The 26,310-nt window shown below is 45.5% G+C and overlaps 1 protein-coding gene across 1 annotated transcript in view; it reads right to left on the bottom strand.

Moving 5' to 3' along the window:
* Positions 1 to 4,081: 4,081 nt before the first annotated feature.
* CNTROB (centrobin, centriole duplication and spindle assembly protein) overlaps positions 4,082 to 26,310 on the bottom strand; it is a 43,403-nt gene continuing 21,174 nt past the window's right edge. Inside the window, exons 10-20 of the mRNA XM_058182173.1 lie at positions 23,806 to 23,952; positions 23,056 to 23,189; positions 17,142 to 17,267; positions 15,058 to 15,238; positions 12,259 to 12,613; positions 11,169 to 11,332; positions 10,308 to 10,401; positions 7,410 to 7,595; positions 6,872 to 7,007; positions 6,623 to 6,701; positions 4,082 to 5,075 (exon numbers count right to left, since the gene is read on the bottom strand). Of these exons, the coding sequence (XP_058038156.1) occupies positions 4,929 to 5,075; positions 6,623 to 6,701; positions 6,872 to 7,007; positions 7,410 to 7,595; positions 10,308 to 10,401; positions 11,169 to 11,332; positions 12,259 to 12,613; positions 15,058 to 15,238; positions 17,142 to 17,267; positions 23,056 to 23,189; positions 23,806 to 23,952 (1,749 nt within the window). The 3' untranslated portion in view covers positions 4,082 to 4,928. The remainder of the gene's footprint in view (positions 5,076 to 6,622; positions 6,702 to 6,871; positions 7,008 to 7,409; positions 7,596 to 10,307; positions 10,402 to 11,168; positions 11,333 to 12,258; positions 12,614 to 15,057; positions 15,239 to 17,141; positions 17,268 to 23,055; positions 23,190 to 23,805; positions 23,953 to 26,310) is intronic.

Genomic DNA, 26,310 nt, shown 5'->3' with positions numbered 1-26,310 from the left:
TCCTGGTTTACTGCCGTAATAGGCCCTCAAATCCACAAATATTCTCCCTTTTAAAAAACCCGTTCTTCTCAAATCTATTCCCCTTCGGTTCCATCATCACATCCCCCCAAGCTCATTTCCCAACAGTCACACACAATTGAATTTTTCGTAACCCCAAACGTAACCCAGATGTCTGAATTGACAAAGAAATTGCCTTCCATGGAGGACCTGTAGACAGCACGAATCAAGAAGAGGGCTGTGAAAATATTTACAGACTCCTCGCATCCAGGACATAAAGTGTTTCAACTCCTACCCTCAAAACGACGCTACAGAGCACTGCACACCAGAACAACAAGACACAAGAACAGTTTTTCCCCGAACGCCATCACTCTGCTAAACAAATAATTCCCTCAACACCCTAAACTATTGACTAAATCTGCACTACTATTAATCTTCTCATCGTTCCCATCACCCATCTCCTTCCACTTATGACTGTAACTTTGTTGCTTGTATCCTTACAATTTATACTGATATTGTTTCCTGATTGCTTAATTGTAGCCTATGACTGTCATTAAGTGTTGTATCATTAAGAGTTCAATTTGTACCCTATGACTATCATTAAGCGTTGTAAATGTTGTACCTTGATGAACGTATCTCGTCTTTTATGTACACTGAGAGCATATGCACCAAAACAAATTCCTTGTGTGTCCAATCACACTTGGCCAATAAAAATTCTATTCTATTCTATTCTAAAACGGAGCAAAGGTGGATAAACCTTGGAGAATATACAATAAAGACATTCACTGCCCATTCTGTTTGTCCATTCTACGCAAGAAATTGAAAATGATCCCAGTTTATCCCTCTAAGGTTTTTTTTTTTTTGCTGGCATAAGCCACCATTCCTAGTTCCCAGCTCCATCCTGATGCTAATCTAGAGCCAAACTAACAGGCTTGTTATGCTACACATCACAAAGTCTTACCAAATCGGAACGATTCCAAAAAAAAACACAAAAAAACACCAAGCCCCAAAAATATAAATAAATAGAGATAATCAATCCACTTGCTAAAATCCAAAAGGATCCTTCGGGAAACCAAAGTTAGAAATAACGGTAAGGAAAGAAGGCAGCGACGCCGAAAGGAGAAAAAAACAAAACCCAAAATCAATTCCGGCCTTCATCCCCAGTTAAGGGGGAGATGAGCTTGGAGAAAAGGGGGTTTGCTGAGCATTTTCTAAGCTTCGTCCGACCTCCTTGCGGGTGGGTGGGGGTTGTCCAGGGAATGGGCCCAGTGGTGACCCATAGGAGCTGGTCTTCCTTGGATCCAAGGAGAGAAAGTGGAGCAGAAGACTTGGGGGCTTAGAAGCTTCCCGGCTGGTGTTTATGGAGGAGGGGAACGAGTTTTTTTAAACCCATAATCCATGTTCAACGGTCTCTTAATAGCTAATCAGATTAGGTACTCGGGGAGGGGGAGGGGAGGCCGGACTGGCAAATTGGGGGTGGGCAGGAGAGATGCCATAACCTCACGGCCAAGGTGATGGAACGAAGGCCAGTCTAGATGAAGCAGAGAGACAAGAGAGCAGAGGTCGGTGCTGCTGGAAGTGGTCGACCCTTGCAATGCGGTGGGGTTTGCAGAGAAAGGGACGGAGAGCGTGAGAAACGAAGGGCGAAGAAGTTGGAAGAGAATCCAGGAGAGGGAAGAGAAATTTCTACAAGGGGCAGTGGGGGGAAATGGAGCCATGAGCTAAGAGGCAACCCACTGATTTGAAAGATAACCCGTTTGAGAGGAAAATGCTGGTTAGATGTTGGGCAGATCAGCAGGCCACAAACAGAAGGTTTGAAAGAGAAAGCGGCAAGCTGACTTGGAAAGGGATTGAAGTCACCCGCTGTGAGTCCAAAATGCTCTTTTCTTTCTTTTTCTTTCCTCTTTCTTTCCTTTTCTTCCTTTTTCCTTCCATCATTTCCCTTCCTTTCCTCCCTTTTTTTCCCTTTCATTCCTTGCTTCCCCTTCCTTCATCCTTTTCCTTCCTTCCTCTTTCTTCGTTCCATTATTTTCCTTCATTCCCTCCATTTTTTCCTTTCTTCGTTCCTTTCTTTCATCCTTTTCCTTCCACCCTTTTCCTTTGTTCCTTCCTTTCCTCCCTCATTTCTTTCCTTTTTCCTTCCTTCCTCTTCCCTTCCATTATTTTCCTTTGTTCACTCCATTTTTTCTTTCCTTTCTTCGTTCCTTCCTTTCATCCTTTTCCTTCCTTCCACCCTTTTCCTTCCTTCCTTTCTCCCTTTCCTTTTTCCTTCCTTCCCTTTCCTTCCTTTTTTCATTCCTTCCTCTTCCCTCCTTCCATTATTTTCCTTCGTTCCCTCCCTCCATTTTTTCTTTCCTTTCTTCATTCTTGCCTTCCACCCTTTTCCTTCCTTCCTTCCTTTCCTCCCTCATTTCTTTCCTTTCTTTTTCCTTCCTTTTCTTTTCTCCCTTCTTTTTCCTGTTTCTCTTTTCTTTTCTTTTTTTTGCAGGATTGCTAGATAACCAAGAGGCAACGTGAGAAGTAGACCAAACTGAGCCAGCAGAAGGACTTCGGCAGGAGTCAAAATCAAGCCGGCTCTTTCTCTTTTGCACCTAACCCAGCTTCGTTTGCAAAAGGATGTTTGCAACTGAAAAGATCTGCAGACGGGGGAAATTCATCGTCCGCGGAAGAGTTCAGATGACAAAAGGTGGGTGGGGGGAACCCCAAAGTTTTTATTTCGATCTCCGAGATTCTGTGCCTCTTACTATTTTTGAGGGGTGGGGGGAGCACAGAAGGAAGTGAAAGAAACAGAGAAGAAAAATTGCACAGCGGAGCAAGTTTTCAGCCAAAAAAATAAAAAATAAAAAAATGGGTCGCCTCTCCGCTAATACGGAGAATCAGTCCTAGGGACAAGCAATGTTTAAGGGCTGTAAACCTGGTTAATGAGAATAAAGCCTAACATTGTTTTAACGTGTGCTTGAAGTGGTGCGATGGCCTAGAGTTGGAGCTCTCGACTCACAATAAGGAGGCTGGGAGTTCGATCCTAGGTAGAGGCAGATATTTCTCTCTCTGGGCACAACCGAGAATATATCTGCTGAATAAAACTCCGCCCTGGCAACAGGAAAGGCATCCGGCCAGTAAAAAACTCAGCTCCATTCAGCTGCCCAGACTCCATCCCGCAAGGGATTATGGGGTGGTTAAAAGAAGATGATTGTTTAATGTGTGCTTGTCTAATGGAAAGGTGTACTGATTCACATACACGCCTTGTTAAAAGTTGAGCACATTTGCTCCATTGTGTCGTGCAAAGCAATTTCAGATATACCGAAAGCATGCGATCCGGTTTTTGCAACCGTGAAAATAACGGAGTGTGTGCATCTTGCAAATGCTTGTCGGTTGCAGGGGCGCCCAACTACATATTACAGGCAGCCCTCCACTTACAGCGGATCGTTTAGAGACCGTTTGACGATACGACGGCACTGAAAAAAGTGACTTGCGACCGGTCTTTCGCAGTTATGACCGTCGCAACAGCCAGGGCAACAACGGTCGTAAAATCCCTCATGACTCGCTTAGCAAGTGCCCACATAGCAACAGGAATTCTGCTCCCAACTGTGGCCATAACTCGAGGACTAGCTGTATGTACAAAACGCTGAAAAACATTTAAGGATTTAAAACTCAGCAGGACTGTGCCAGTAAGAGAGATTAACTATTTAACTAAAAGGAAGTTAACAGATCTCATCTCTATTCCCCCTCCCCGCCCGCTATCCCTGTATCTGACTCCTTTCTTCGCCATTATATTAATGATTTAATTTTATTTGCTAGTTATCTTACAACTGATTTTTTTAAATGTTTTTATGCTGTAAGCTGTAACTCGGAGTCATTTTGATGCAGGACGGACGGCAGCTAAGTTTCACAATGAATAAATAAAATGAATAAAAACTACTTCCACTTCTCACAACTATTTTCCCTCAAATCCCCAATTTTGACAGACCAGTTTTGAAACAAATTGTTTGGTCCTTCACAGACGTAGAAATTTAACACATTTGTGACGAAAGAACCGCAATGCCAGCGACAAGGAAGAGGAGGGGGGCGGCGGGGGGGGTTGCCCTTTGCTTAAAAACAACTCACAATGTCATTTATTTAAAAAATAACCTTTTTACAAAAATAATGAACTCTGCAAAAAAGAGCAAACGTATAAAGCCAAGCCGGGCGTTCCTAAAACTGCGGTGCATCCAGAAGTAAACACGGCAAATTCAGGTTTAGGATGCGCTTGAAATAAGCCGGGAAAGAAACGCAGGTTGGTTATGGAGAAGGTTGCAAAGGCATCCTTGTAACCTGACACTAAGAAAAAGCTGTGAAACGGAAGACTCCAAATTTAAGACTTCCGGGACTTCAACTTCCCAGAATTCCCCAGCCAGCCTTTTACCAGAATTCAGCATGGATAAGAAACAAATGTGGCTACTAAACTGCCTTTATTGTGGGATTTTTTTTGCCCATGGGATAATTTTCTTAATAGATAGCGGGTATGCGGTCGATGTTATATATCTTGATTTCAGCAAAGGGGGGGGAGAGCTGGCTGGGGGGAATTCTGGGAGTTGGAGTCCACAAGTCTTAAGTGGCTACGTTTGGAGACTTCGGCCAGATTCCTTCTGCAAATGGAGAGCAGAGATGGACCTCAAGAAGAGAAATCCCGACGGATGAGAGTCAGAGATCCCGAGAAGTGGGTGTCCCAAGGGTCTGGCAGCATCTGTTCTCCGTTATCCAGAAAATGACCCCTCCGTTTCTGAATTCTTTGCCAGAGCGAAGGCTTCAAACAACACGAACTTCCGTTCTCGGCAGTATTTTAGATTCCTAGCTGCAGTAGAAAGCAAAACCGGGGCCGTCGTCCACCTGCGTCGATTCAGCGGACAAAAGAGGAAAGAGGGACGGAGAGAAATGGCCCAGTTGCCAAGATGCTATCTCCACACGCTTCCTCCCCGGCTGCTACTGCTGCTGCGAGAGTGGGAGGCCAGCGACCCGGAGAGCTTCTTCCCCGTCTTCCCAGGACCATGGGACTTCTCCCGACCAGGCCCTGAGCTGGCTGACCGCCGGCTGGGAGGGCCCTGAGAAGGAAACAAGGACAGATACTGAAGGAGTATCCTGGGGCGGGATTTCCGTGTCCTGCCTTGCTTTGGGGTTAGGACTCCCCAAGACTAAGCAGGGGGTTGGACTAGAAGACCTCCAAGGTCCCTTCCAACGCTGTTATTCTATTCGATTTCTATTTCTAATTAATTCTATTTCTAATTAACTCTAATTCTAATTCTAAAATTCTAATTCTAATAATTCTAATTCTAATTCTAAAATTCTAATTGTAAAATTCTAATTCTAATTCTGAAATTCTAATTCTAATAATTTTAATTCTAATTCTAAAATTCTAATTCTAATAATTCTAATTCTAAAATTCTAATTCTAAAATTCTAATTGTAAAATTCTAATTCTAATAATTCTAATTCTAATTCTAAAATTCTAATTGTAAAATTCTAATTCTAATAATTCTAATTCTAATTGTAAAATTCTAATTCTAATAATTCTAATTCTAAAATTCTAATTCTAAAATTCTAATTCTAATAATTCTAATTCTAATTCTAAAATTCTAATTGTAAAATTCTAATTCTAATTCTGAAATTCTAATTCTAATAATTTTAATTCTAATTAAAAAATTCTAATTCTAATAATTCTAATTCTAAAATTCTAATTCTAATTCTAAAATTCTAATTGTAAAATTCTAATTCTAATAATTCTAATTCTAATTCTAAAATTCTAATTGTAAAATTCTAATTCTAATAATTCTAATTCTAATTGTAAAATTCTAATTCTAATAATTCTAATTCTAAAATTCTAATTCTAAAATTCTAATTCTAATAATTCTAATTCTAATTCTAAAATTCTAATTGTAAAATTCTAATTGTAAAATTCTAATTCTAATTCTAATAATTTTAATTCTAATTCTAAAATTCTAATTCTAATAATTCTAATTCTAAAATTCTAATTCTAATAATTCTGATTCTAAAATTCTAATTCTAATTCTAATAATTCTAAAATTCTAATTCTAAAATTCTAATTCTAATACTAATAATTCTAATTCTAAAATTTTAATTCTAATAATTCTAATTCTAAAATTCTAATTCTAATTCTAATAATTCTAATTCTAAAATTCTAATTCTAATTCTAATCCTAGCTCGTCCCTGGCTCCAGAAATACAGGTAGTCCTTGACTTACAACCATTTGTTTAGTGACCGTTGGAAGTTACAACGGCAGCAAAAAAGGGGATTTACAAACGGTTTTCACATTTACGACCGTGGCCGCATCCCTGTGATCAACATTCAAACCCTTGGCGACTGGCTCGTATTTATGACGGTCGCGGTGTCCCGGGGTTCCCCTTTTGCGACCTTCTGAACAGGGAAGAGTTGACAAGGAAGCCCGATTCGCTTAACAACCGTGTTGCTAACTTAACAACGGCAGTGCTTTGCTTCACGACCGTGACAAGAAAAGTCGTAAAACAGGGCAAAGCTCACTTAACGAGTGTCTCGCTTAGCAGCAGGGACTCTTTGGGCTCACTGGAGGTCGTAAGTCGAGGACTGCCTGTACGCATCTCGCAATTTGCACCTACCTCTTTCCTCATCGATTCGGACAATTTAGGATCCAGGTTCCGGCGGGCTGGCAGGTTCCCGTCCCCTTTGGTTTCTGGCCTGGATGCAAAAATCCCAAAATACAGAAGGAGGAGCTGTTAGAGCAAAACCCAGCACACACATACACACACACGCTCTCTGGCCCTGGAGAAGTTGGGGCTGTCTCTTCCCTCTGCCCCACGGAGCCCAGAGGCAGGAGGGGGGCGGTCACCCGGAGCGGAGAACCTTACCCGTTCTGCCCTATCCTGTGCAAGTATTTATACAGCTCTTCGGTGGAGGGGACGGGTCTCCCCTTGGCCTGGTACTGCTTCAGCAGAAGGGAGACGGCTGCCACATGGTTGGGAGACAGGATGCCTTCCTCGTGGGCTGGGGGAGAAAGGAGAGGAGAGGGGGGTGAAGAGGGGAGAAGGAGGGAGAGGGACAGAGGGGAAGAGAGGAGAGAAGAAGAGGAGGAAGAGAGGAGGTGAGGAGGAAAAGAGGAGGAGAGAGGAGGAAGAGGAAAAGAGGAGAGGAGGAGAGAGGAGGAGAGAGGAAGAGGAAGAGGAAAAGAGGAGAAGAGGAAAGGAGGTGAAGGAGGAGGAGGAGAAAGAGAGAGGAGGAATCAAAAGAGGAGGAGAAAGAAGAGGAAGGAGAAGAAGGGGCAGGAAGGGGAGAGGGAGGAAACGGAAGAAAAAGCAGCCAAGAGGGGGGGGAAATCAATCGGGGGGGGGCTCCAAGCAGGGCCAACTGGACCCCTAACTCGAGGCCCCACCAGGGATGAGCACGCACCAACATTTTGCTGTTTGGAGGGGCTGACCGGTTCCAGGCTTAAGCAGACAGGTCCAGATTTGGGCAGAGGGACTTTGGTTTTGTGGACGGCGGCGCTGCTGGGCGGCTGGATGCGGATGGTGCTGAAAGAGGGCTGGGCCGGGTCCCAGAGGGCCGTGGACCGTTCGTGGTAAGACTGGGCGTTGCCTGGGGAAGAGAGCCGGGACATCGTCAGCTGAGAAGGAGCAGCGGCCTCAATGGCATCGTGAGTTTGGCGCAGCCACAAAGAGCAGGGATTTCCAACTTGGCGACTTTTAAAGCCTTGGGGACTTCAGCTCCCAGAATTCCCCAGCCAGGAGGGTTTCCCAGAATGCAGCATGGATAGGACAAAAACAAATGTACCTTTTTTTTTAAAAAAATTGGGAAACTTTAGATCGTGGGAACGCGGCAGATGTAACATACCTTGATTTCGGCAAAGCGGGCAGGGGGGTGGGGAAACAACCCATGACAAGTTAAATTAATTATTATTATTATTATTATTATTATTATTATTATTTATTTGATTTTTATACCGCCCTTCTCCCGAAGGACTCAGGGCGGTGTACAGGCAACAATAAAATACAGACACTACAGTATACAAATTTAAAATGCAAGTTAAAAAACTTATTATAATTAGCCTAGAACTTTAAGAATTTATAAAAACCAAAACCCCATTTAAAATTAGTAAAAAATTTAAAATCGATAAAATTTATGTAATTTAAAATTTAAAATTTAAGATTTAAGAAAGCCCCGCGCGAACAAACAAATATGTTTTCAGTTCGCGGCGAAAGGTCCGAAGGTCAGGTATTTGGCGTAAACCCGGGGGAAGTTCGTTCCAGAGTGTGGGAGCCCCCACAGAGAAGGATCTTCCCCTGGGGGCCGCCAGCCGACACTGTTTGGCGGACGGCACCCTGAGAAGGCCCTCTCTGTGAGAGCGTACGGGTCGGTGGGAGGCATGTGGTAACAGCAGGCGGTCCCGTAAGTACCCAGGCCCTAAGCCATGGAGCGCTTTAAAGGTCGTAACCAATAAACGAGTTAGAAGGTGGGACAATTATTAAATGGGAAAGTAATGTGCTGGCTGGGGAATTCTGGGAGTTGCCGAGGCTGGGCATCCCTGCGTCGCTTTTCGCACGGGCTGTTCTCCAAATTCACACACTTCTCACCCTGCCAAGAATTCTGATCCATTAGCACTTGCTTCCTCGTTATTTAATCTTCATCCATTTAAACACAGGTAGTCCTTGACTTACAACCGCTCATTTAGTGACCGCACACTGGGACTGAAAAAGTGACTTATGAAGAGTCCTCGCATTTGCAACCAAGGCAGCCTCCTTGTGGGTCACTTGATCAAAACTCGGGCATTTGGCCACTGGCATGAATTTATGACGGCTGCCCTATCCTGGGATCATGTGATCCCCACTGGCGACCTTCCCAGGTGGCTTCTGACCGGCAAAGAGAATGTGGGGGAAGCCAGATTCGTTCAATCGATCTATCAGAATAGAGCTGGGAGGGGCTTTGGAGGTCTTCTAGTCCAACCCCTTGCTCAAGCAGGTGACTCTGGGACAAATGGCTGCCCTGGCTCTTCTTAAAAACCTCCAGTGAGGAAGCACCCACAATGTCCGGTGGCCATCGGTTCCACTGGTTAATTGCCCTCACGGTTAGGAAGTTTCTCCTCAATTCTGGAATAATTTTACTTACTTTCATGTATTATATCTTTAATTGATAAATGATGAATTCCTCAATGATTTCTGATTAACTCCTTAACAGCCACATGATTCGCTTAAGAACGGCAGTGATTCCCTTAACCCATCGAGGCAGAAAATCAGGTACGCCTCATCTTGCTGAGCGGTAGAAATTCTGGTCACAAGTCGAGGATTTCCTGTATTTAATGTTTTCACCGAGTCCTTTTGCTTTTGCGATGTGGCAAAAGAGGTGGAATACAGCCGGTTCGGGCGAACCCGTAGCTCCGACGATCAGCTGGCCCCGCCCACCTGCCCCCTCCCTATCCTGTCCTTTGTTTCCTGCTTTCTAGCTCATCTTAATCGCGTGGCACAGCTGATTCCCCCCCCCTCGCTGTTCTACCTACCGTTGCTGCCTTGGAAGGTGAGCAGCTGTTCTGTTTCCCTCCCCCAATACTCCCAACAAAGAGTCAGTCAAAGGCCTCCTCTTCTACTTTATTTACATAGATAAATGTCCTGGCCACGTCTACCCACGGGCCTGCCAAGTTTCTGGAGATAACGAGGAAATTATAGATAAGGCCAGAATTACTCACGAATATATTCTTCCCTCCATTGATACAGTTTGCCTGCGCAAATTCATTGCTTTGTCCAAGACAAAAAACCAGGAAGTCCTGCCTCCTATTTATAGTCTCTGCAGATGTCACTGCATGACCATCATTCCTTGGCTTTATCCCAACGCTGCTTCTGCTGCGCGCGCCGGTCACATCTGCGCAGTCTTGCATCACTCCAAAACTGTTCTTGGGGCGTTGCCAAATCAGAAGAAGGCTCGAGAGAATCAGGCCTTGCCGGCCCCTCTTCCTCCCTTTGAGTGGGTGCCAGGGAGGGAGAGGGCCCAAGAGAAGCAGGGCTTGCCAGGTCTTCTCCCGTCCAGGAGTCCGGGTCCAGGAACCTGGGTCACAAAAGCAGCTGAGCTTCTAAATCCTCCATTTTCAGCGTGAATGGCATGCTCACTGAACCAGCTGTTAAACCGGCAGCGTCCCGCCACTGCGTTGGCAAGCTGCCCAGAGGCGCTCGACCGTGAGACGGGTGACATATAAATGTAATAAATACAGAAATATACAAGCAAAGGTCGGAGGAGAACCAGAAGCTGCTGGGAGAGAATGGTCTTGGAAAAGTGGAGGAGGGAGGCTGGCCCAGGGCTTACCGGTTTGTGTCCGATTCGTGGCACGGGGTGGGCTGTCCGTGGCACACAACTCCTGCTGCGGGGCGCTTCTTTCAAAGTCCGAGTGGCTCAGAAGCTGGTGGGGTGGAAAAGGGTGGAAAAGGGGTTAAAACACGAAAGCTTCGCTTCACATACCCCACTCCGGGTCAACAATCAGACAAAAAAAAAGACAAAAAGCCAACATGGTATATAATAAGGTAAATAAACATTGAGGAGAGTTTTTAAGGGAGAAAAGATAAGCGTTTTTAAGCTTTGAAAACTTGCTTTAGTAAGAAAGTGGAGTCACATTAAAGCTACCCTTACATATCACTATTTCTCAGTCTTGGCAACTTTTAAGATGGATGGACTTCTTAAAAGTTGTATCCTGACTGAGGAATTCTGGGAGATGAAGTCGCACACGCCTTAAAGTTGTATCCTGACTGGGGAATTCTGGGATTTGAAGTCCCACACGCCTTAAAAGTTGTATCCTGACTGGGGAATTCTGGGATTTGAAGTCCCATACACCTTAAAATTTGTATCCTGACTGGGGAATTCTGGGATTTGAAGTCCCACATGCCTTAAAAGTTGTATCCTGACTGGGGAATTCTGGGAGATGAAGTCCCACATATGGTATCTTGAAGTTGGATCCTGACTGGGGAATTCTGGGAGATGAAATCCACATATTTTACAAGGCGCTGGGATTTGGGATGTCCCACAAATTTTAACACGCACATCGCCAAGGTTGAGAAACACTGATCTCGATTCTGCTACAATTCCAACCAGCTGACCATATACATACAGACACACACACACACATACGCAACATACACACGTTTTCCCGCAGTCTACACAATGGCTCCTTACCAGGCGCATGTAGTAGTTTAAGTCCGGCTGGAGCCCCTGCACCCCACCCTCCCCGGAGCTGGGCTGAGTGACCTCGCTTTCGTTCCCTGCCAACTCGGGGCTGGAGTCGTCCCTCTCATCCGCAAAGGGGTGTTCGGCCAGGTTTTCCGGGTGGAAATTCAAACCTGAGAAAAGGAGAATGGAAAGAAGGAAGGAAAAAAGGGAAAAAAGAGAAGATGCAGATCTCAATCTTGGTTCAGACAAAAAATCCATCCGTCTTTCTATCCTCAATCTCTATCATATCCATCCATCACATCTATCCATCCATCCATCCTGTGTCTGTCCTATCTCTTTCCTTCTCCCTCCCCCCCCCCGTCATCCATCCATCCATCCATCCATCATCTCTACAGAGGTGGTATTCAGCTGGTTCCCGACGGTTCGTGCGAACTGGTAGCGGCGATTCTGGGTGGGTGGGCCCGCCCACTTGCCCAGACGTAATGCCGTCCTATTTAGCCATGTTTTCAAGGCAGGGCGCATGGGCGGAAGGCACACATGCAAGCAAAGCCCATGCGCAGAAGGCTGGGCACATGCACGGAAGGCAAATGTGCAAAGCATGCGTGCGTGTGGTGAACCAGTAGTAAGAATATGTGAAACCCACCACTGCATCTCTACCTATCTACGTATGTATGTATGTATGTATGTATGTATGTATGTATGTATGTATCTATCTATCTATCTATCTATCTATCTATCTATCTATCTATCTATCTTCTTTTGTTCTTTCTATCTCCATCATTCATCCATCCATCCATCATCTCTACCTATCATCCATTTATCCATCCATCCATTCATCCATCCATCTCTTGCCTTTATTATTTTTACAAAAACAGCAAACAAAAACCTAATATTCCTTCCGCCTTTTCCTATTTTCCCCACCACAAGAAGAAGAGAAATGAAGGGAAGGGAAGGGAAGGGAATGAAGGAGAGGAGAGGAGAGGAGAGGAGAGGAGAAGTAGAAATGAAGGGAAGGGGAGGGGAGGGGAGGCGGGACTAGAACTCAGAGCCTCCTTGTGCAGACACCCTGCAAGGACGGCCTCGGTGCGCCACGTACCTGATCCGGCGATGGTGGTGTCCACCTGGGGGTCCAGCTGCTGGAAGCCCTGCTGGCTGAGGAGGCTGGAGTTGAGAATGTGGCTGAATTCGGAGGAGAGGCGCCCCACGTCCGGCACTAGAGGCAGAAACTGCCGGGGAGGCTCCCGGAGACATTTTTCGGGTCCTTCCGAGCCCCCCTGCAATTTGATCTGCTGATGGAGGATGGGCTGCAGCGGCCCCACCTTGTCCCACGCCGGCTCCTTGCAGTCGCCCATGCGGGCATTGCCGCAGAGAGTCTCCCCTTTTAGGGTCTTCTTGTGCGGGTCGGAGGGGGGCAGAAATCCCGACTCAGAGTCGGGGTCTACTTCAGCCTCCTAACAAGGTCAAGGGGGAGAAGAAAAATGTGTTTAAAGCAGAGGCTTTTTTTTATTGGGTATTTTCCCGGAGAGGTATAGCAAAGAAGACACGTATTTAATCATACACATAATAACAGCAGCAAGAACTGTATTTGCGCAAAATTGGAAGGTAGGGGGAAAAAAAATCCCGTCAGAAGATGGAGTAATAAAGAAGATTCTGGATTGCGCGGAAATGAACAGATTAACCTTGAGAATCAAAGATGAAGAGGAATCGGCGTATTTCAAGACGTGGGGACGATTTTATGCACAGTTAGAAAAGAATTACGAATATAAGATGACAGATTAATGAATCAGACAAGGTAAAGGTAAATGAGAGAGAAGACAAAAGGAAATAGAAACTCAGAGGACACCAGTGTAAATGGAAAAGGGGGACGGGGGAGTGAAAGAAAGAATGTTGTTATATAAATGTGCAATTATGATGATAGATGTGTAATTTATTTATTTATTTATTTATTTTGTCACAACAATATATGTAGGTATCATACAAAAAGATTATATAGTAAATAAACACATATATGAGTAAATATAAGGAGGTATAAGCATATATATATATATGAAGAAGAAAAGAAAAACAATAGGACAGGAACGGTAGGCACGTTTGTGCGCTTATGCACGCCCCTTATGGTCCTCTTAGGAATGGGGTGAGGTCAATAGTAGAAAGTTTTTGGTTAAAGCTTTCAGGATTATGAAAAGAGACCACAGAGTCAGGTAAAGTATTCCAAGCACTGATGATTCTGTTACAGAAGTCATATTTTCTGCAATCTAGATTAAAGCGGTTGACATTAAGTTTAAATCTGTTGGTTGCTCTTGTATTATTGCAATTAAAGCTGAAGTAGTCTTTGACAGGAAGGACATTACAATAGATGATTCTGTGAGTTAAACTTAGGTCTTGTCGAAGGCGACGGAGTTCCAAGTTTTCTAAGCCTAGGATTTCAAGTCTGGTGGGATAAGGTATTTTGTTGTTTTCAGAGGAGTGGAGAACTCTTCTTGTAAAATATTTCTGGGCACATTCAATTGTATTGATGTCAGAGATATGGTGAGGGTTCCAGACAGGCGAGCTGTATTCTAGAATTGGTCTAGCAAATGTTTTATATACTCTGGTTAGTAGTGTGGTGTTTTTGGAAAAGAAGCTACGCAAGATTAGGTTTACAACTCTTAGAGCTTTTTTTGCTATGTAGTTGCAATGGGCTTTGGCACTTAGATCATTTGATATGAAAACTCCAAGGTCTTTAACAGGGTGGGGATTATCTGTAAGGTAATGCCCATCAAATATGTACTTAGTGTTTGGGTTCTTTTTTCCTATATGTAAGACTGAGCATTTGCTGGTTGAGATTTGGAGCTGCCAAGTTTTAGACCAAGCGGTTAGATGATCAAGGTCATTTTGAATGATAGATGTATTGTCTGTGGTGTTAAATAGTTTGACATCGTCAGCAAAGAGAATGGTAATGGTAATGGTAATGGTAATGGGTAAAATTGAAATGAAACTGAAAAGAAAGTATATGTTAATAGAAAATTGGGGCTGCTCGGATACCAAATAGGGGAAATATTGGACAACAAAGGAGAAAGAAAGGAGAGGAGTAGAGGGTAAGATAGGAGAGGAGAAGGAGAGAGAGAGGAATGGAAGAAAGGGAAAAGGAGAGGAAGAAAGGATAGGGGAAAAGAATAGGAGAGAAGGTTAGAAAGGGGGAGAAGAAGGGAGGAGTGGGGGAAAGGAGGGGGAAGGAGGGAAGAGGAAGGAGAGGAGGAAAGAAGAAAGTAGGAGAGGAGAGGTAGGGAAGGAAAAGAAAGACAGAAGGAGAAGAAGGTTTGTTGTAAAATGAGGGAGAAGAAAGGGTAGAAGAGCAACCCCAAATGTAGTTTAAATTTTTTTTCCTTTCTTTAGAAAGTATATGTATAAGTGTGGTTAACTGTGACTAAGAGAATGTACATTTACAATATATTTATAAGAAATAAAATAAAAAAACTTTAAAATAAAAAAATAAAGCAGAAGCATCCAACCTTGAAACACTTTAAACCTGTGGACTGCAACTCCCAGAATTCCCCAGCCAGCTCTTTCCCTCCCCACCCCCCCACTTTGCTGAAATCAAGATATATTACATCGACCGCATATCCGCTATCTATTAAGAAAATTATCCCATGGGGGAAAAAAAACGCAATAAAGGCAGTTTAGTAGCCACATTTGTTTCTTATCCATACTGAATTCTGGTAAAAGGCTGGCTGGGGAATTCTGGGAAGTTGAAGTCCACTAGAACAGGGGTCTCCAACCTTGGCAACTTTAAGACTTGTGGCCTTCAACTCCCAGAATTCCTCAATCTTAAAGCTGCCAAGGTTGGAGACCCCTGCAGTAGAAGACCTCCAAGGTCTCTTCTAGCCCTCCCCTCCCGCCTATCCTATTCTCTCACCTGGTGCGGGGCTTTCGGCGAGGGCTGGAGGGAAGGGCGGCCGATGGCGAAGAGCCGGAGGGCCTCGTTCCAGTGGGATTGCATCATGGCCTGGAACTGGCTGACCATCTCGGCCCGCTGAGCCTCCAGGCGCCGGTACCTGGCCTTGAACTCCCGCAGGTCTTCCCGCTGCTTGGAGAGCCTGAAAGGGGGAAAAAAGAGGCGAGGGGAAATCAACCGGTCAGAAGCACCGAAGGCGATGGGCCGCAGCCCTTTTCTTTGTCAAATCCTCGACTCACGAATGTTCATTTAGTGAACAGTTCAAACTTACGATGACACTGGAAAAAGGGACTCGGAACCATTTTTCACACTTCACGGCCGTTGGATCCAGGGACTGAGGGACCTGCCTTGGGAATACAGGCAGCCCTTGACTTGCGAACATTTGCTAACTGGCCCTCATTTGATCTTATTCCAGGATTCTCAGATCAGGGCCACTATATTATTTGGGCATATATTCCAAGGCCTCTGATAACCACTAGGCTTCATTTCCAAGATGGCGGATCGCAGCAGATCTCTTTCCCGGGCTTCTGCCTCGCCCTCCCAAGGACACCTTACTAGCGTGGCTCCTCCCTCTCACAAGAGCAGATCCAAATCAAGGGCCTCTGCCACCAAATCCAAGTCTTCTACTTCTCTCCAAACCTCTGCTGCTGCAGAGAGAGATGCCTCCAGAAGACAACGGGCCTTGGATAGGCAATTTGATAAAGCAAAACAAAGATGAGCAGAGGAAGGCAGGGAAACTTCTGTTCCACTAACTGAAGATTCTCCTCTATTAAATCAGCCTGGATGGTCTCCCACTATCCCTAGTGGTTCAGGAGAAAACCAGGAAACAATCTGTACAGTTTTTGGAGATTCTTCTAGAGCCATGCCTGAGCCTCCACATCAGGCACCTTCTGCCACCTTCACTCCCACAGCAGCGGGAGTCTCCCATAGAGAAGACAGTAATCCTGCCATTGAGTCCTTCGGGAGATAGGGCGGTATATAAATATGATTAAATAAATAAATAAATTTCTCAGGATATACGTCATCTTATTATGCAAACCATTTCTCAAGGCATTGACAACGCTTTCACTCAGAGAGGTTTCCCAGCTCCATCTCCTTCGGGCAGCTCTGACCAAAGACCCCATTCTGAGAGCCACCCACCCAGACTATGCGCGCTGCGCACACACTCTCCAACCCCTTCACACCATAGTGAGGACTCCTTTAGGGACCATTCAAAGTTACGACAGCACTGAGGGACTCGGGACTGTTTTTCACACTTAATGACTGTTGGATGCAAGGGCTGATGAATCTGCCTGGCTGTCCTCGGCTTAAGACCATTCGTCTAGGGACCATTCGAAGTTACAACGGCCCTGAATAGCTAAGGACCGTTTTTCACACTCATGACCGTTGCAGCATCTCTGCGGTCAGGCGATCAAAATTGAGATCCTTGATAACTGGCTCGCATTTATGACGGGACGGTCAGAGTGCCCGTTTGATTGCCTTTTGCAACCTTCTGATGAGCAAAGCCAATGGGGAAGCCGGATTCACTTAACAACAGTGTGGCTAACCACTGCAGTGATTCACTTAACGACTGCGGCCAAAGGTCGCCAAATGGGGCAAAATGGCGCTTAACAAATGTTTCACTTAACAGAAAAGTTGGGCTCAGTTGCGGTCGTAAGTCGAGGACTACCTGTGGTACCACGGCCAAGCCTTTAAAAACCACCCCATTGTGAGCTTTGCCCCCATTTTACGACTTTTCTTGCCACTGTTGTAAAATGAATCACTCAGGTTAAGTTACTAAGACGGTCGTTAAGTGAAGCAAGGTTTCCCCACCGGCAGAAGGATGCAAAAAGGGATCAGGTGACCCCAGAGAACTGCGACCAGTGAGTCAGTTGCCAAGCGTCTGAATTTTGATCACGCGACCACAGGGTCGTAAGTGTGAAACACGGTCGTAAGTCACTTTTCCCCCCGATGCCGCTGTAACTTCGGTCACTGTGTGAACTGTTAGACGCCGAGGACCACCCGCGAAGAGATTTCGGTGGCACCGCAAACTTTGGGAAGGCTACCTATGTTCGTAGTCCTCAGTGAGGTGCTTCTGCTGCGCCTCCTTCTCAGCTAGATCTAATTTGAACTGAGCCAGCTGTTTCGCCAACTCTTTCTCGTGGTGGCTGCTTAGGTCCAGCAACTGCTTCCTGCAAAAAAAAAAAAGGGGGAAATAAAAATGAACATAAAAGGTCTTTTCCACCAAGAAAATAAAAGATATCTTTGCAAATTCCAGAAAGTAGCCGGCAAGAAACTGGCTTATTGCAATCATCACCTTCTTTTAACGACTTGCGGGGTGGAGTCTGGCCGACTGAATGGAGCGGAGTGTTTTAATGGCCGGATGCCCTTCCCGTTGACAGTGCGGTATTTTGTTCAGCAGATTATATTCTCACTGTGCCCAGAGAGAGAAATATCTGCCCCTACTGTTAAGCTACTGAAGTTCGCAGACCAACAGTGATTGGTCTCATTCCAGACAATGACGAATCCGCATATAGACGGGAGGTCGAACGACTAGCCTTGTGGTGCAACCAAAACAATCTGGAACTGAACACACTCAAAACCGTAGAAATGGTGGTAGACTTTAGGAAAAACCCTTCCATACTTCCACCTCTCACAATACTAGACAACACAGTATCAACAGTAGAAACCTTCAAATTTCTGGGTTCTATCATATCGCAAGATCTAAAATGGACAGCTAACATCAAAAACATCATTAAAAAAGGACAACAAAGAATGTTCTTTCTGCGCCAACTCAGTAAGCTCAAACTGCCCAAGGAGCTGCTGATTCAGTTCTACAGAGGAATTATTGAGTCTGTCATTTGCACCTCTATAACTGTCTGGTTCGGTTCTGCAACCCAACAAGAAAGACACAGACTTCAGAGGATAATTAGAACTGCAGAAAAAATAATTGCTACCAACCTGCCTTCCATTGAGGACCTGTATACTGCACGAATCAAGAAGAGGGCCGTGAAAATATTTGCAGATCCCTCGCATCCTGGACATAAACTGTTTCAACTCCTACCCTCAAAACGACGCTATAGAGCACTGCACACCAGAACAACTAGACACAAGAACAGTTTTTTCCCGAAGGCCATCACTCTGCTAAACAAATAATTCCCTCAACACTGTCAGACTATTTACTGAATCTGCACTACTATTAATCGTTTCATAGTTCCCATCACCAATCTCTTTCCACTTATGACTGTATGACTATAACTTGTTGCTGGCAATCCTTATGATTTATATTGATATATTGACCATCATTTGTGTTGTAAATGTTGTACCTTGATGAACGTATCTTTTCTTTTATGTACACTACTTGGTGTAGTATGTGCATATGCACCAAGACAAATTCCTTGTGTGTCCAATCACACTTGGCCAATAAAAATTCTATTCTATTCTATTCTATACCTAGGATCGAACTCACAGCCTCTTGATTGTGAGGCGAGAGCTCCACCTCTGGGCCGCCGCGCCCCTCCCCTTGGAGAATCAATCTAAAAGAGAGAATCTACTTCTAAAAGTAGTAGAAAAATGTTTATATGTAAAAATAAGGATTGTTTATCCCTCACTCAAAAGGAGATCCTGTCTTGCAGCCCATCTTGGATTGCCCACCGGTATTTTCTGCATTTTAGAACAAAATAGAATAGAATAGAATTTTTTATTGGCCAAGTGTGATTGGACACACAAGGAATTTTATTGTCCAAGATAAAGATTTTAAAAAAAAATAAAAAAAATAAAGGCGCTTTAGCAGGAATTAACAAGGAACAAAGGTGCCTTGTTAATTCTCAAATTGCTTTTTGTATCTCCTTAAAGCTATAAACCACAAAGCGTGGAATTCTTGTTTTTACGGATGTTTCCCCATCTCTCCAAATCCTTCTGGGTAGATTAGAGAATAAATACTGTAAATAAAGTTTTGAATGGATCTCGGCTCTTGTCTAAAGCCGTTTGGATTAACAAATCAAACCAACAGCAACAGACGGATGAATCCGTGCAGCGAAACGGCATTAAGAGCATTATTCTGAATTTTGATATTTTGAGCAACATTCTGAGGATTTTCTCCTTGAGTTGTTAGATAACTCCCCAAAAACAGGGACGATTTAAGAATATTGGAGTGATAAGAGAATAGGGAGAAAATAATGAATCATCAATTAATTTTGATGAAGGAGAATAAGACATTTCAAACTCTGTTTTGGGAAATAAAAGGTTTTGGCTCTGAAGGAAGAGACTGGCCAAACATTTGAATTTTGGAAAAAAGACTTCTCTTTAAAATTCCTCAACTGGACTTTCAAGAAAAGTCATAATTGGCCGGGGGGGGGAGGGGGGGAGGGAATAAGCGTTCCCTTTTTAATGTCACACCCTGTGCGATGCTAGTCCTCACTGGGGAATATTTCTATGCCACAACTATTTATTATTTATTTATTTATTTGATTTTTATACCGCCCTTCTCCCGAAGGACTCAGGGCGGTGTACAGGCAAGATAAAACAATACAATATACAGATTAAAATACCATTTAAAAAATTTATTTAAATTAGCCTAAAATTAAAAAATTTCCATACTAAAAACCCCGTTTAAAAATTGATAAAAGATAAAATTCAATTTAAGACAGCCCCACGCAAATAAAAAGATGCGTCTTCAGTTCGCGACGGAATGTCCGAAGGTCAGGTATTTGGCGTAAACCCGGGGGAAGCTTGTTCCAGAGTGTGGGAGCCCCCACAGAGAAGGACCTTCCCCTGGGGGCCGCCAGCCGACATTGTTTGGCGGACGGCACCCTGAGAAGTCCCTCTCTGTGAGAGCGTACGGGTCGGTGGGAGGCATAGGGTAACAGCAGGCGGTCCCGTAAGTACCCAGGCCCTAAGCCATGGAGCGCTTTAAAGGTCGTAACCAACACCTTAAAGCGCACTCGAAAGGCCACAGGCAGCCAGTGCAGTCTGCGCAGGAGCGGTGTTACATGGGAGCTACGCGGAGCTCCCTCTATCACCCGCGCAGCTGCATTCTGGACTAACTGAAGCCTCCGAGTGCACTTCAAGGGGAGCCCCATGTAGAGAGCATTACAATAATCCAGGCGAGAGGTAACGAGCGCATGAGTGACCGTGCACAAGGCATCCCGATCAAGGAAGGGGCGCAACTGCCGAACCAGGCGAACCTGGTGGAAGGCCCCCCTGGAGACGGCCGTCAAATGATCTTCAAACGACAGCCGTTCATCCAGGAGGTCACCTAAGTTGCGCACCCTGTCCTTTGGGGCCAATAACTCGCCTCCAACAGTCAGCCGCGGCTGCAGCTGACTGAATCGGGGTGCCGGCATCCACAGCCACTCTGTCTTGGAGGGATTAAGCTTGAGCCTGTTTCTCCCCATCCAGACCCGTACGGCTTCCACGCACCGGGACAGCACTTCAACAGCTTCATTGGGGTGGCCTGGGGTGGAGAAGTACAGCTGGGTGTCATCAGCGTACAGCTGGTATCTCACCCCAAAGCCAAAGCCAAACTAAAATGCCAGTCTGCCACTTGGCTGTTGTACAAGTCATAAAAGGGGGATTAAGTTAGAAGGGAACGGCAGTCATAGAAGTTATAAGGCTGGAAGGGACCTTGGAGGTCTTCTAGTCCAACCCCCAGGGCCCCAAGGCAGGAGTCTCTCATCATACCAACTGTCCAATCTTTTCTTGAAAATAGATAGATAGATATAGATAGGTGATTAATAGAGACGACAGATAAATAATAGGAGATAGATGATAGGAGATGGATATAGAGAGATGATAAATAGAAGAGATGGATGGATGGATGGATGGATGATATAGATGATAGACAGACAGACAGATGATATAGATGATGATGATAGATAGATAGACAGACAGATAGATAGATAGATAGATAGATAGATAGATAGATAGATAGATAGATAGATAGATATAAGAGATAGATAGATAGATAGATAGATAGATAGATAGATAGATAGATAGATAGATAGATAGATAGATAGATGATAGACAGACAGAGATGATATAGATGATGATGATAGATAGATAGATAGATAGACAGACAGATAGATAGATAGATAGATATAAGAGATAGATAGATAGATAGATAGATAGATAGATAGATAGATAGATAGATAGATAGATAGATAGATGATAGACAGACAGATGATATAATGATAGAAGATAGATAGATAGATAGATAGATAGATAGATAGATAGATAGATAGATAGATAGATAGATAGATAGATAGATGATAGACAGACAGATGATATAATGATAGAAGATAGATAGATAGATAGATAGATAGATAGATAGATAGATAGATAGATAGATAGATAGATAGATAGATGATAGAGGGAGCACCGCGTTGCTCCCATATAACACCTATCCTGCGCGGCCTGCACTGGCTGCCGGTAGCCTTCTGGGTGCAATTCAAGGTGCTGGTTACCACCTTTAAAGCGCTCCATGGCTTAGGACTGGGGTATTTGCGAGACCACCTTCTGCCACCGATAGCCTCCCAACGACCTGTGTGCTCCCACAGAGAGGGACTCCTCAGGGTGCCTTCGACCAAACAATGTCAGTTGGCGACCCCCAGGGGGAGGGCCTTCTCTGTGGCGGCACCAGCCCTTTGGAATGAGCTTCCTCCGGGGTTACGCCAACTCCCCGACCTCCGGACCTTCAAACGGGAATTGAAGACTTTATTATTTCATCGTGCGGGACTAGCCTAAGTATAATTTTAATTGTAATTTTAAATGGGTTTTATTGTAGGTCTTTGACCGTTTTAGTTGATCTGGCCTATAAATATGTGGTTTTAATTCGCTTTTAAAATTGTTATTTGTACTTGGTGTTTTAATATGGCTGTAAACCGCCCTGAGTCCTTTGGGAGAAGGGCGGTATAGAAATTAAATTATAAATAAATAAATAAATAAATATAGACGATAGATATGGATAGATAGAAAGAAAGATAGATAGATAGATGAGAGAGAGAGGGAGAGATGATAGATTGATGAGAGAGAGATAAGAGAGAGAGATGAAAGATAGATAGATAGATAGATAGATAGATAGATAGATAGATAGATAGATAGATAGATAGATAGATAGACAGACAGACAGACAAACAGATAGATAGATATGGACAGACAGATAAGACAGACAGACAGACAATAGATTAATGGATAGATGGATGGATGGATGCGGACAGACAAGCAGATAGATCATAGAATCATAGGACTGGAAGGGAGGACTTGGAGGTCTTCTAGCCCAACCCCCAGGACCCCAAGGCAAGGATCCTTATGCCCTCCTGAACAAATGGTGGTCCAATCTTTCCCTCAAGTCCACCTTCTGCCATTTTTATGTAGGGCTTCCCCAAGCCCCGAAAATTATTGCAAGGTTTCCTCTCCAGGTTGAGAAACACTACTTTATAGAGAGTAATCTTATTAACTGCCTTTGCAAAAAAACACATTTCTACGCCCCCTGTAGCTAAGGAGGGAAAGAGGAGAATTGTGGCTTTGCGAGTCGCGGAACCACAACTCGCAAGCCCTCTAGCCAACCGAGAGCGAGAGACACACCCCGCAATGGTGCCTGGACAGACAGACCCTTTGAATTTTGAACGGGGGGGGTGGGGGGAATGGCAAAATGTAACTTCCATCATTTGAAAGAAGAACTGCAGGCAGAAGGGAAGGAAAGGAGGACCAGATAACCCCACCTACTCAATTCACAAATGGGAGGAACTCGGATTCAAGGACCTGGACTTTTGAAACAGAAATAAAAGGAAGATATTTTTTTTCTTTAACCAGAAAGTAAAAATAAAGAGTTAAGATTTGAGCTCTCGGGAGCTCTTTCCTAGAAGGGACTTCCAAATTCCAAAACGATGTCAACTGCCAATCAAAGCAAAGAAGGCCAGGAAAGAAATGGGGGGGGGAGGGTGAAACGGAGGGAGATGGGCCGCCACCACGTCCTCCCACCTGTGTTGTTCTCGCACAGCGGTCATTTGGCGCAAGCTGTCCTCGTGAACCTCGGCCAGCCGCTCCGTCACCCGCTGTTCTAAGGCCACCTTCAGCTCCGACTCCAGCTTGGCCTTCTGGGTCTCGAAACGGGCCTGCAAAGAGAAAGGAGGAAGACCGACATTGGGGGGGAGGGGGGTTTGTCCTTGGTGCTCTCTGAGCTTGGTGGTTTTCTTGCAGACGTCTCATGGCCCAGCTAGGGAATGTCATCAGTGCTAGAAGGGAGTTGGTGGAGGACTGTGGAGTCCTTGGTTGCTTTCTTGCAGACGTTTCATGATTAATGACCCAACTAGGGAATGTCAACAGTGCTGGCAGGAGGAGGAGGAAGTGGGGAGGAAGAGGAGGAGGAAAGGACTGTGGCGTTCTTTGTGCTCTCCGAATTTGGTTGCTTTTTTGCAGACATTTGATGACCCAGCTAGGGAATTTCATCAGTGCTAGAAAGGAGGAAGAGGAGGAAGAGGAGGAGGAGGAGGACGACGACTGTGGGGTTCTTGGCACTCTCTGAGCTACGTATCTCTTGAAGACCTTTCATGACCTTACTAGGTAACATCATCAATGCAACTGTGGGGATTCGCTCCTTGTCTTGCCAGTGGTGGTGAGGATGTGCTCTACATTGAATTTCATTGTTAGTTAGATTTCATTTCGTTAGTTAAATTTCATTTTTTGAACTAGTTAATTCAAAAAGGTTGCGCCCCCCCCCCACCGTTTTACCTTCAGCAAGCTCATCTCCATCTTCAAGGTGTCTCTCTCGCGCCGCACGGCCTCCAGGTCGGCCTGCAGGCCTTGCATTTCTGCCTGCGCCGTAGACAGGACCTGTTGGGCATCCAGGGCCTTCTGAGCTTCCCGCTGGGCCACCATCTAGACGGGGGACCGAGAAAAAGCGGAGTGTCAACCCTGAGGTTGGCCAAACTGTGGCCGTTTTTTTTCAAAATTTTGGTAGTTTTATCTCTTCCCGCAGCTTCAGGGCTGAGACCGCTGGGGTGTCGTAGCCTAAATAAAATTCTTTCCCCTGGGAGTCAAGGACGTTGGCAGAGGGGGTCCGAGAGGTGGAGACCGAGGTCACCTAGCAACCGGACCGCATGCTGATTGGACCGGGTGACTGGTGACTTGGGGAAGGGGGTGGGACGAAGTTTGACTTTTAATCGGGTGTAAAACTGACGGAACCCCAAATCCGGCTTTGTGCCGATTTTGATACGGCCCAATAAAATATATGCCCTTTGAGGAATTTGCCTGCCTCGGAATTCTCATTGAAGGAGGAAGTATTATTTGGAATCCTGACATTAAACCGGCTCGGGGTTCCTGCCGGTTTTGGACGCTTGGCTCGTGTTTATGACGGCTGTTGTAGTGTCCAGTGATTTCTTGCCCCCGCCCCCCTTTTGCGACCTTCTGATGAGTAAAGTCAATGGGGAAGACAGACTCGCATGATTCACTTAACAACTGCAGGGGAAAGGTCGTAAAAGACGGGTGACACTCACTTAAGGACTGCCTTGCTTGGGCTCTATGGCGGTCGTTAGTCGAAGGCTACCTAATATACACGCCATTTGGAGAAAGAAAAGCCATTTTCATTAGCTATCTCCATTTAACAGATGAACAGAGTTGGAAGGGACCTATCTATCTAGACCCGTTCCAGTCCGGCTTCCGACCCGGGTACAGCACTGAGACAGCTTTGGTCGCGTTGGTGGATGATCTCTGGAGGGCCAGGGACAGGGGTTATTCCTCTGCCCTGGTCCTATTAGACCTCTCAGCGGCTTTTGATACCATCGACCATGGTATCCTGCTGCGCCGGTTGGGGGGATTGGGAGTGGGAGGCACCGTATATCGGTGGTTCTCCTCCTATCTCTCTGACCGGTCGCAGACGGTGTTGACAGGGGGGCAGAGGTCGACCCCGAGGCGCCTCACTTGTGGGGTGCCGCAGGGGTCGATTCTCTCGCCTCTCCTGTTCAACATCTACATGAAGCCGTTGGGTGAGATCATCAGTGGCTTTGGGGTGAGATACCAGCTGTACGCGGATGACACCCAGCTGTACTTTTCCACCCCAGGCCACCCCAATGAAGCTGTTGAAGTGCTGTCCCGGTGCGTGGAAGCCGTACGGGTCTGGATGGGGAGAAACAGGCTCAAGCTTAATCCCTCCAAGACGGAGTGGCTGTGGATGCCGGCACCCCGATTCAGTCAGCTGCAGCCGCGGCTGACTGTTGGGGGCGAGTCATTGGCCCCAATGGAGAGGGTGCGCAACTTGGCCGTTCTCCTGTACGATCGGCTGTCGTTTGAAGACCATTTGACGGCCGTCTCCAGGGGCGCCTTCCACCAGGTTCGCCTGGTTCGGCAGTTGCGCCCCTTCCTTGATCGGGATGCCTTGTGCACGGTCACTCATGCGCTCGTTACCTCTCGCCTGGATTATTGTAATGCTCTCTACATGGGGCTCCCCTTGAAGTGCACTCGGAGGCTTCAGTTAGTCCAGAATGCAGCTGCGCGGGTGATAGAGGGAGCCTCGCATAGCTCCCATGTAACACCGCTCCTGCGCAGACTGCACTGGCTGCCTGTGGCCTTCCGGGTGCACTTTAAGGTGTTGGTTATGACCTTTAAAGCGCTCCATGGCTTAGGGCCTGGGTACTTACGGGACCGCCTGCTGTTACCTTATGCCTCCCACCGACCCGTACGCTCTCACAGAGAGGGACTTCTCAGGGTGCCGTCCGCCAAGCAATGTCGGCTGGCGGCCCCCAGGGGAAGGGCCTTCTCTGTGGGGGCTCCCACACTCTGGAACGAGCTTCCCCCGGGTTTACGCCAAATACCTGACCTTCGGACATTTCATCGCGAACTCAAGACTCATCTTTTTATCCGCGCGGGGCTGGCTTAAATTGGGATTTTAATGTTAAATTTATTAATTTTAAACGGGGTTTTTTAGTATGGTAAATTTTAATCACTGGGCTAATTTAAATAAGTTTTTTAAATCGTATTTTAAACTTGTATATTGTATTGTCGGTTTTATTATGCCTGTAAACCGCCCTGAGTCCTTCGGGAGAAGGGCGGTATAAAAATCAAATCAAATAAATAAATAAATAAATAAATAATAGTCAAACCCCCCAAGGACGTTGGCGGAGGGCGTCCGAGAGGTGGAGACCGAGGTCACCTAGCAACCGTACCGCGTGCTGATTGGACTGGGTGACTGGTGACTCGGGGAAGGGGGTGGGGGGGAGGGACGAAGTTTGACTTTTAATC

The sequence above is a fragment of the Ahaetulla prasina genome, chromosome 4, assembly GCF_028640845.1.
Source record: "Ahaetulla prasina isolate Xishuangbanna chromosome 4, ASM2864084v1, whole genome shotgun sequence".
Classification (NCBI taxonomy): domain Eukaryota; kingdom Metazoa; phylum Chordata; class Lepidosauria; order Squamata; family Colubridae; genus Ahaetulla; species Ahaetulla prasina.
The sequence above is the reverse complement of the archived record's forward strand: the minus strand, read 5'-3'. Positions and strand labels throughout refer to the sequence as shown.